The following is a 10,759-nucleotide window of genomic DNA, read 5'->3' on the forward strand; positions in this document are numbered from 1 at the left end:
CTCTCTCTCTCTCTCTCTCTCTCTCTCTCTCTCTCTCTCTCTCTCTCTCTCCCCACTGATTTTATTTTAGATCCTGTTCTAAGTGATATTGTAGGTCTCCCACCCCCTCAAGTTACTCCTTTCTCTCTTTCATTTGTTCCTTTCTTTCTTCTTTATCAGACATTCACTGAGCATATACTGCATGCCAGGCACAATAATCCAATCAGACAAATGTCCTGCTGCGGGCAGTTCACGGTCATTCCAGAGGGGAACAAAATGATGGGAATCAGGATATGATCAGGCAAGGACCAGAATATGTGTCTAGAGACCCAGTCTAGAGAAGTCTGGAGCCTGGGGGAGAAATGACTAAGGAAACAAAATTTAATTTTCAAAATAAAATCAACTTACTGAAATAATTTCTTGCATAACTGCAGTCCTGGCCAGTGACATCCAGTGCAATAAATAACCAGGGTTTAAAATGTCAATTTGTGTTGTAAGATATTGTGCAGCCCTGCCGCTTCCTAACTGATTGAGCAAGTAAATTTTGTCTATGAATCAGACAGAGGTTTTAAAGATGGAAAAGGTATCATGAGAAAGCCAGGGAGATTAAGAAACTGTAACTAGAACTGAAGGGCTAGCGGGACAGTGGGACCATTGAGAGAGAACTCGAGCTTTTGAGTCTCCTAGCCCCGTGCTGTCGACGAGGCCGGTCCAGGGGAGGCGGGTGCTGCAGGTACTAAGGAACAACATTGAGATTAGATTTGAATCTTGGTGAGACCTGAGTTCTGGTGGAGTCCTGCTGCCACGCTTACTTCTTTTCCTTCTCCCAACAGACACCTGGGTTAACTCGTGCATTCCGGAAACCATCACTACATTTGACCCCATGCTTGACACTCAAACACCCACAGTGGAGTTCCCTGTCAGTAGCAGCACTGACTCGGCTTCATCTCTGGACTCCACAACTTATGTTCCTGCTACCACTCGGGCTCCACCTTCCACCTCCATGGTACGGAAGACAAAAAAGATTTGTGTGACGGAAGTTTATACGGAACCTAACACCGTAGCTACAGAAACAGAGACACCTGTTATAAGAGAAACGGCCTTCAAGAACGAAGCAGTTGGCTTTGGAGGTGAATGTCTTCTGGGTCTATTGGGCAGGCAACTGTGTGTGGCAAACATACACAACATCCAGCCCATCCCCGTGCCGAGCACCCAGCACCTACTGGGCACAAGTCAAAAGCTTAGCGCAAGCTCCGCTTCCATAGACTCATAGCACTGGCTTTGAAAAAAGCCGCAAGGGTCAGGTCATCATGAGCATTAAAGAGCTTTACTGTTTTTTACAAATAAATTATCTTTTACTATAGACATAGAAACATATACCTACATGGCCTATTACTTTAACCCAAATGCCTGTTTCTCACAAGGACCTGTGAGACTGGTCTTGGGGCGCCAAGAAACAAGTTCTACCTTTTTCCACATTGCAGAGATAAAGGAGAAGTCAAGAACTCCCCACATTGTAAACAGAGGGCTGGTGAGAGGACTGGGTGGGTGAAAGCACCTCCTGTCAAAGCCCAGTGGCATAAATTCAATTCCCGGGACCCACACAATGGAAGAACTGACTCCGACTAGCTGTCCTCTGACCTGCACATGTGGATGGTGTCGTGTTAAAGTCTACACACACACACACATACATACACATATGTACACACATACCACACACACACCTACAGACACACACACAATGTGAAAAATAAGATTCTACGTGTATGATTAAAAACAGTCGCAGAGAAGGGGCTTCTGCACTCTTTTATCCGTGTCACATGTAAAAAGCAGTCATTGCGTGCGCAGACAACACAGTGTACAGGCACAAGACTGACAAACCTGTCTCCCCCCCAGGTGTCCCCACAACCCTGCTGGTGCTGGCCCTCCTCTTCTTTGGCGCCGCAGCGGTCCTGGCGGTCTGCTACGTGAAAAGGTGAGTCTGTTGGCACATCTCTGATCTTGTGATCTTTGCACCTAGCTAGTGCTCTTCCAGAGTTGTTACTGGCATTTGGTCAAAATGGAGACGGCAACCCCTCTCAGACCTCCCTACCCTGAGACCTCAGCACAAGTGCGTCATCTAGATATACAGTAGATATTGATTAATGGGCACCAAGCTGAAGAAATGAAAAAGGATAGGTCAACACTGGGGAAAATCTTAGGCTGAATTTGAGTTGGGGGTCTTCGTCTGGGAATGAAGGAGTTGGGAAGACATCCAGAGTTGGTCCTGTAGGTACTATCTCACATGGATGAACCCACTAATATGGATGAGTGATATATTCAAGTATGCCTGTATTAACATCAAAATAAAAATGCCTAGGGGGCTGTACCAGCCTGTCCTGTGGTAGACAGAGTGCTATTTGCTGTGACGTGTGTCACCTGAAGTCTCTCATTGTGATAAATGTCTGCACTGACAGGTATGTGAAGGCCTTCCCTTTCACAAACAAGAGTCCAAAGAAGGAAATGATCGAAACCAAGGTTGTAAAGGAAGAGAAAGCCGATGACATCAACTCTAATGAAGAATCAAAGAAAACTGATAAAAACCCAGAGGAGCCCAAAAGTCCACCCAGAACTGCTGTGCGGTGCTTAGAAGCTGAAGTTTAGAGGAGCGAGAGCTGAGAAGCTCCACCTGAGGCAAGTTTCTTGCCAGGCAACCAAAAAAGCAAGCTATTGTTGGTTCCTAGATAGTAAAAGACTGTGGAGTCCTCCTTACGGAGGCCTCTCCTTATTGCAATCTTCTCCGGACTCCACTCTCCTACCTCCAACATTTCCACGGCCTCCCTAGCCTGTCTGTCTCCCAGACACACAGAGAGGGAGCTTTCAAAGCGCCAGGCCCTAAAACAGCTCCTCAGCTCACATTCATACACAGGCCTCCAGGCTGCCGGACACCAGGTGAAGGCTGGAGTCCCTGAGACACCGGCAGCCCCATAGTCCAAAATCTTCCTACAGGGAAATACGAGGCACAAGTAAAATAAGGAAAGAAACAGGAGGTCATGGAGAGCCAGGTGACTTGAGACCTAATCTTTGGGAACCCCAAATAAACAGAGCCCTAGCAGGGAGGCTGGGTACTGATAGCAGCCTTGTTGGCAGACTGTAAATAAAGCCTGGGCCAGGCCGGGAGCCGCTCCACATACCCGAATCAGGTCTCAGAACACAGAAACGCTTTCTTATCTCTCTTTGGTTGCTGCTGTTCTCTATAAACAAATACACTTTTGTAAGAAACCAAAACCAGAGGGGCCCGGGGGTGGGGGGGAAGATGTCTGTGGTAGAGCCTTTGCCTGGCATGCACAAAGCTCCCGGTCCAATACCAGAACCTGCCCACCCTCACAAACACAGAATGAAAGAAACAAAAACGCACATTTCCATGTTTAGCTGTTACAGAACCCATTCTGAAAAAAACAACTATGTTGAAAGGTAATAAAGTTTCAAAAGAAAAGTCAGATGATCTGCTACAGTCTGAGAACCTTTTACCTGAACGCTTGGTACCAACAGTATTAAGAATTTCAGATTATGTTTGAAGTCTGCCACACTTGCATCTACATCATGATATATTAGAAGACCCAGTCTGAATATGAGATCTATTTATGTTTCACGTACACCCGTACACCCAGCCTGGAAGTAATTTCATACAACATTTTAAAAATAACTTTGCACGCGAGATAAAGATTCCTAGTGTGGCATTGTCCCCTGGGGGCATCATGTTGACTTCTAAACATTTTCAAACTTGGTAAAAGTTTGGTTTTCAGATCTGGAGACTAAAGGTGTCAGGTGCTAGGTGAGGTATGACATTCTGTAGTTGCATATTGTTCATCAGAGAGTTGTGTATAGTGGGGTGTTGTCTGAAGCTAATGTTTTTCCCGCTTTGATGCCCCTAGCTTGTCTACTTCAAACTAACTTTTTGTTGCTAAGACTAATCCATTTATTTTCTCTAATACAACAACTACTACAACCTTAATTTATTAATAACGTATTTGGAAGTGTGTTCTTACCTCTCACATCAACACATATCTTTGCGTGCCTTTAACAAACATATTACCAGCTCTCATCTTCCCAGCAAGGAGAACCTGAGACATTAAGAACTATTGTACCCCAAATAAAGCATTTAGAAAGTTCCTCTGTTCCTTTATTTCCATAGGAATACCGCTTGTGTAAAAATTAAATTACATCATAATCCATAATGGACACAGGAGTATATATGTCACCCTGTGGGCTGTCTTTGTTTCAAATGGTCTCATTTAAGCTGGTCAGTGTCATGATTTTAGTGTGAAATACCTCTCACGGGCTTGTGTCGTTGAACATTTGGTCTCCCCCTGATTCTGCCGTTCTGGGGTCTTGTGGACTTTTGGGAGTTAGGTCTTACCTAGAGGAAATAGGTCTGGGGGTGGGCCTTAAGGTTTGTAACCCAGCCCTACTTGCTGCCCTCTCTTTGCTTCCTGGACTAGCGACATGAGCCAGCCAGCTGATGCTCCTGCTGGCATGGACTCAGTTTCCCACCACTGTGCCTTCTCACTGTGATGAGCTTTCAAACTGAGCCAGAGTGAAGCCTTCCTCTCTGCTCAGGCATCGGCACAGCTGTGAGAAGAGGATTGCACAGTCAAGTTCATGCACAATAGTCCTTTCCTTGGAACTCGGGTCCTACATCCCAGTCTGCTTCAGAGTTCCCATGAGAGGCAGCTAGGGGAGAGCCAGAGAGCAAGAGCAAGAGTAGAAGCAGTCGTAGTCTTTTAGACTCTGTGTCCAGTTCGTGCTTAGAAGGAGAGACTTATCCAAGTGTGTGCGCACAGGAAGCAGGGAGCTTGGGGAGCTGATTTAGAAGACTGTCCCCTGCCACAGCAATGCATGAGTCCTCCCTGCTCCAGTGCAGCTTGCTCCCGCTGCTGTGCTAGCATATGCCACCTTGCGTTATTATAATCACACACATTATCCTTCCTTCCGTTCTTAACGTTTGTGCAGATTCATGGAGGTACCACACACAACAAAGGCTCTCAGAGGGCTGGAGGGATGGCTCGGTATTAAGAGCATCGTCTGTTCTTGAAGAAGACCTAGGTTCTGTTCGCAGGACCCACATGGCAGTTCACAACCATCGGTATTCCAGTCCCAGGGGTTCCAACACTGTCTTTTGATCTGTGAGCACCAGGCATGCACGTGGTGGCACACAGACATGCATACAGACAGAACATTCATACATATAAAATGAGTAAATTGTTTTCAAAAAGCAAAGCAACTCTCAGTATATGCGGAACAGGTGGATGTGTGTAAGCCTTGAGGCTACTTATCTGTATTAAGTGCTAAGAATATTTTCTGTACAGCCAACTGTCCCTGCCCACCTAAATCTTGTCTTGATGGCTTTCTCTTGCTGCAGAATGCAGCTGTGAACTAACCAAAGGATAAATTATGATAAATTAATACTATTGAACATGATCTTTTCTCTCCGAGTTTAAATGGACTCACCTCTGCAATGAAGAGAACACATAATGTATCTGGGAATTTGGGGGGAGTTGTTGTTTGTGTTTAGGTGGATGGAACTGGTAGGCATTGGAAACAATGTCAGAGACAAGAGACAAACCTGATTCTAACTTGGATGGAAGAAAGGCTTTGTCTGCCAGGAATCTTGCCCTGCATGATTGCCAACGCAAACCCAAGTAAACCCAAACACGAAGATGCTCTCTCAAAATGTCAAGAATTTAGTGGATAAGCTGAGGTTTGCATCTGTGTGGAGGAAGAGTCTTGTGGGGTCAATCAGAACTGAGAAATGAGATCTGTCTTAGTTAGGGTTTCTATTGCTGTGAGGTGGCGCCATGACCATGGCAATTCTCCCAAAGGTAACATTTAGTTGAGGTGACTCGCTTACACTTTTTCCAACAAAACCCTACCCACTCCAAGAAAGCCACACCTCCTATAGTGCCCCTCTCTATGAGCTCATGGCGGCTAATTATATTCAAACCACCACGAAGTCTGATGAATGGACCTGTAGCTCTGGTTATATTTTTCTTATTATGAATCCTACTTCAGTCTCCAGCTATGTGCGCAACAAACAGCTTCCACAGAGACCCTCACACTGGGGCTAACTGGCTGATTTAACACGGCATGGCGGGGGAAAGGGTTATTATTCTTGCTGTGATGGATAGACTTCCTCTATTCTCCTCTCTCAAGACCATGGTTTGAGAGGCGCTGCTGCGACCTTCATTCCCCTGGATTTTAACTGTGGATAACTAGCTCCTCTCTGCTCTACACTGAGAACTGAAGGCAGTTCCATGCGCCGCGGGAAAGCAGTAGAGTGGTCCTGAGAAGTGTGAAGTCTAGCCATTTTCACGACTCGCTCTGTAGTTCTTGTGCGACTCACTTGCTGCCTCTGGGTCTTTGCTTCCTCCTCTGTAAAGAATGCAGTCAGCTTTGTCAACTGCGCAGTTTCATCACCTACACTCAGGAAGCTGATAATGTTCACCATCCACAGCCGCTCACAGTCTTCCCTCAGTCTTCCCACAGTCCTGTCCAGATGTTTGGTGACCTCGGACGTACCTGCCTAGAAAAAAAATACATTTCAAAAGGTAAGTACGTCTGAGCTTCACTACAGAACTGTATATACTGGGACTGCACTCGATCTCAAGTTATCCCTGGAAAATTCCTGAGCTGTGGAGATCTGAATACTCATCACAAACTACAGCGTTATAAAATAATCCATTTTTATAAACTTGGAGGCTTCTTCTATAACTTATTATCTATCTATATATATATGATTTCCTACAAACATTTTGACACTTTTTTTATATATAAGAAAAAGGTCTCCCTGTCATGCTATAGAATACTAATGACAGATGGTGGGTAATCCTCATGTGGTGATTTAGATAAGAAAGCCCCATAGCCTCAGATATTTGAATGCTTGGTCACCAGGGAGTGGCTCTATATGAAAGAATTAGAACAATTAGGAGGTGTGGCTTTGTTAGAAAAAGTGTGTCACTGGAGGTGGACTTTGAGGTTTCAAAAGTCCATGCCAGGCCCAGCGTCTCTCTCTGTCTCTCTTTCTCTCAGCCTATGGCTCACAATGTAATTCCCAGATATTTCTCCAGCACCATGTATACCACCACACTCCCCGCCATGATGGTGATGGACTGAGCCCCTGAAACTGTAATCAAGCCCTCCTCCCCCGTTAAATACTTTCTTTCATAAAAGTTGCACAAGGTCATGACGTCTCTTCACAGCAATAGTACAGTGACTAATATATGTTTCGGGTAGGACTTACTGATAAGAGAGTGGTCTTATTTTGTTTTGTATTCTAGTTAATTCGCCATACTTATGTGAAGTTAAGAAGAAAGCTGATGCGCTAAGCAGTAACTGTCTAGACTTGTCATTGATGATACTATTTTAATTATCACCTTATGTTATCTTGGTCCTGTAATCTCTTCTTTATTCCAATCTTTGCTGTACTCACTATAAAAAGGATACTGGCCCTACTTAAAAATTTTTTATACAATCTATATAGAGTGATTTTTCTGACTTCCATGCTCAGTAAGGCACAACAATTAGTCTTTCAAAATAAACTTGCAGTCAGGTGGTGATGGTGTACTCCTTCAATCCCAGCACTTAGGGAGGCGGAGGAAGGTAGATCTCTGTGAATTTGAGACCACCCCGGTCTACAGAGTGAGTTCCAGGACAGCCAGGAACTGTCTTGAAACCTTGTCTTGAAAAACCATAATAATAATAATAATAATAATAATAATAATAATAATAACAATAATAATAGACTCGCTATATCTTTTCCCATAACTTTATTGAAGTATAGTTGACCAACAGTATACTACATATGGATAATGTATACAATTTGAAAAGTCTTCACATTATATTCATGTCCATGAAATCATCAACTAAGACAATGAACATAGCTAGCACCCTAAAAAATTTCTTTCTAAGCCGGGCGGTGGTGGCGCACGCCTTTAATCCCAGCACCTGGGAGGCAGAGGCAGGCAGATCTCTGTGAGCTCGAGGCCAGCCTGGTCTACAAGAGCTAGTTCCAGGACAGGAACCAAAAAAGCTACGGAGAAACCCTGTCTCAAAAACCAAAAAAAAAAAAAAAAAATTCTTTCTACCCCTTTGAAGGTTTTGAGGGGTGGTCTTCCATCTGAACCAAGGTTTCATGCATGTCAGACATGTGTTCACCACTGCAGTAGCCACTTCTAGTCCCCATTTGGTCACTGTAGTGTTTCTCACCTAACACCAATCTCTCAGCAACCACTGATCTGATTTTTGTCACTAAAGATTCCTTGAGGGGAGAGCCTTTTCTAATTTTTAAAAGCCTATCTTCTTTTAGTCCAGGTATTTGGGTTCATCTGTAGGCAGAAGCTGCTTGTTCATTTCCTGGCCTCCCAGATATGAAATAATCACACAAAGCTACATTTATTACAACACTGTTTGGCCTATTTGCTCAGGCTTCTTTTAACTAACTCTTACATCTTAAATTAACCCATTCCTATTATTTTGCATTTTACCACAAGGCTTGTGGCCTACCAGTAAGATTCCCAGGCATCTATCACCTTTGGTGGCTACACGGTGTCTTCCTGACTCTGCCTTCTTTTCTCCTCTATCTCTGCATGGAATTCCTACCTTGCTCTATTCTGCACTGCCATAGGCCCAAAGCAGATTCTTTATTAACCAATAGTAATAAAGCATATTCACAGCATACAGAGGGGAATCCCACATCATTCATCTACATTGTTGAATGTGTCAATGTATTCTTTTTTATTGTGGAGTAGTATTCCATTGTGTGGCTTTATGAATTTATAAAAAAGTGTTTTCCATTCTCTTGTTGACAGATGCCTCAGATAGTGCTCTATTGCTGTGAAGAGACATCATGGCAACTCTTATAAAGGAAAACACTTAGCTGGGGCTGGCTTACAGTTCATTATTAGTCCGTTATTATCATGACAGGAAGAAGCATGGTGGACATGATACTGCATAGTAGCTGAGAGTTCTACATCTGGATCTGCAGCAGCAGGAAGAGAGAGTGACACTGGGCCTGGCTTGAACATCTGAAACCTCAAAGCCCACCCCCAGTGACATACTTCCTCCAAAAATCTACATCTATTCCAACAAGGCTATGCCTCCTAATCTTGCCACTCCTGTGGGCCTATGGGGGCCATTTTCATTTAAACCACCACATCAGGCAGCTGGTTGTTTCCAGTTTGGGTCTATTACAAATAATTCCAATTTTGGTGTACCTAATTTTTGCGTGGCTATAGGCTAGAAATGGGATGACTGGATTATGTGGTTAGAGCATGTGTGCTTAGCGGTTTAAAAAAATGACTATGAAACTGAGAAGCTTCTGTAAAGCAAAGGAAAATGCTCAATAAGACAAAATGGTTGCTTACACCAACTTCACATCGGACAGAGGGCTGATCTCCAAAATACACAAAGAACTCAAGAAATTTGATATCAAAAGAACAAATAATCCAATAAAAAATGGGGTACAGACCTAAACAGAGAACTCTCAACAGGAGACTCTAAAATGGCTGACACTTTAGGACATCGTCAACATCCTTAGTCATCAGAGAAATGTAAATCAAAACAGTTCTGAGATTCCATCTTACACCTGTCAGAAATACCAAGATTAAAAACACTTATGACAGCTTATGCTGGAGAGGATGTGGAGTAAGGAGAACACTCCTCCATTGCTGGTAGGAGTGCAAACTTGTACAGCCTCTTTGGAAATCAGTATGATGATTTCGTAGAAAATTAGGAAATAATCTATCTCAAGACCCAGAAATACCACTTTTAGCTTTCCAAAGGATGCTTAATCATCCCACAAGGACATGTGCTCAACTATGTTCATAGCAGCATTGTTCGTCATAGCCAGAACTTGGAAACAACCTAAATGCCCCTCGACCAAAGAATGGATAAGGAAAATGTACATTTACACAATAGAGTACTGCTCAGTGGTAAAAAGTAAAGACATCTTGAAATTTGCAGGCAAATGGATGGATCTAGAAAAAACTCTATTGACTGAGGTAACCCTGACCCAGAAAGACAAACATGTACTCACTCATAAATGGCTTAGCCTACAGTCTACAACCTCAGAGAACCTCGACAACAAAGAGGACCCTAAGAGAGACAGACATGGATCTACATAGGAAGGAGAAAAAGACAAGATCTTCTGAGTAAATTGGGAGTGTGGGGGTCACAGAAGAGGGTAGAAGGGGAGAGGAAGAAGGGATGGGAGTGAAGAAAAATGTACAGATCAATAAAAACAATTAACACTTAACAATTGACACGACCTTTTCACTATAATTGTATCATCTTACACACATCTTGCAGACAATCTATAATAATCCCAGTTCAGCATTCTTGTCACCATCTCATATTGCCCTTTCAATTTTAGCTGCTCTTGTGGTATTGCACTGATACTTCATTTTCCTTCTAATTTACATTTCCTTAATGAACAATGTTGTCAGACACCATTGCATGTGATTATTCACCATCTATAATCTAGAAGGCTTGTCCACTCGCTAGCCATTTGAAAAAAAGTGGTTGTTTCTTTTCTGAGGTTTAAGAATTGTGTATTCTAATTAGAAGTCCTTTGTTTAATATATTCTGCTTTTTCCAAGTCTGCAGCTTGCCATTTCTTTCTTTCTGTGTTTTTAAAAAGTTATTTTATTTTATTGATTTTTATGCATGTGAACATTTTGCCTGCAAGATTATGTCAGCAGCCTCCAGCCATACAGTCCTCCAAAGCAAGCAGGTGGGGTGGAGC

At 43.3% G+C, this 10,759-nt stretch overlaps 1 protein-coding gene across 1 annotated transcript in view; it reads left to right on the forward strand.

Annotated features, from left to right (window-relative positions):
* The window catches only part of Lyve1 (lymphatic vessel endothelial hyaluronan receptor 1), a 15,467-nt gene extending 11,337 nt beyond the window's left edge, over window positions 1-4,130 (forward strand). Inside the window, exons 4-6 of the mRNA XM_050163394.1 lie at window positions 813-1,109; window positions 1,876-1,954; window positions 2,436-4,130. Coding sequence (XP_050019351.1) covers window positions 813-1,109; window positions 1,876-1,954; window positions 2,436-2,622 — 563 coding nt within the window. The 3' untranslated portion in view covers window positions 2,623-4,130. The remainder of the gene's footprint in view (window positions 1-812; window positions 1,110-1,875; window positions 1,955-2,435) is intronic.
* Window positions 4,131-10,759: the final 6,629 nt, after the last annotated feature.

This window comes from Alexandromys fortis, unplaced genomic scaffold, assembly GCF_014885135.2.
Source record: "Alexandromys fortis isolate MF-2015 unplaced genomic scaffold, M_Fortis_MF-2015_v1.1 scaffold_129, whole genome shotgun sequence".
Lineage (NCBI taxonomy): Eukaryota > Metazoa > Chordata > Mammalia > Rodentia > Cricetidae > Alexandromys > Alexandromys fortis.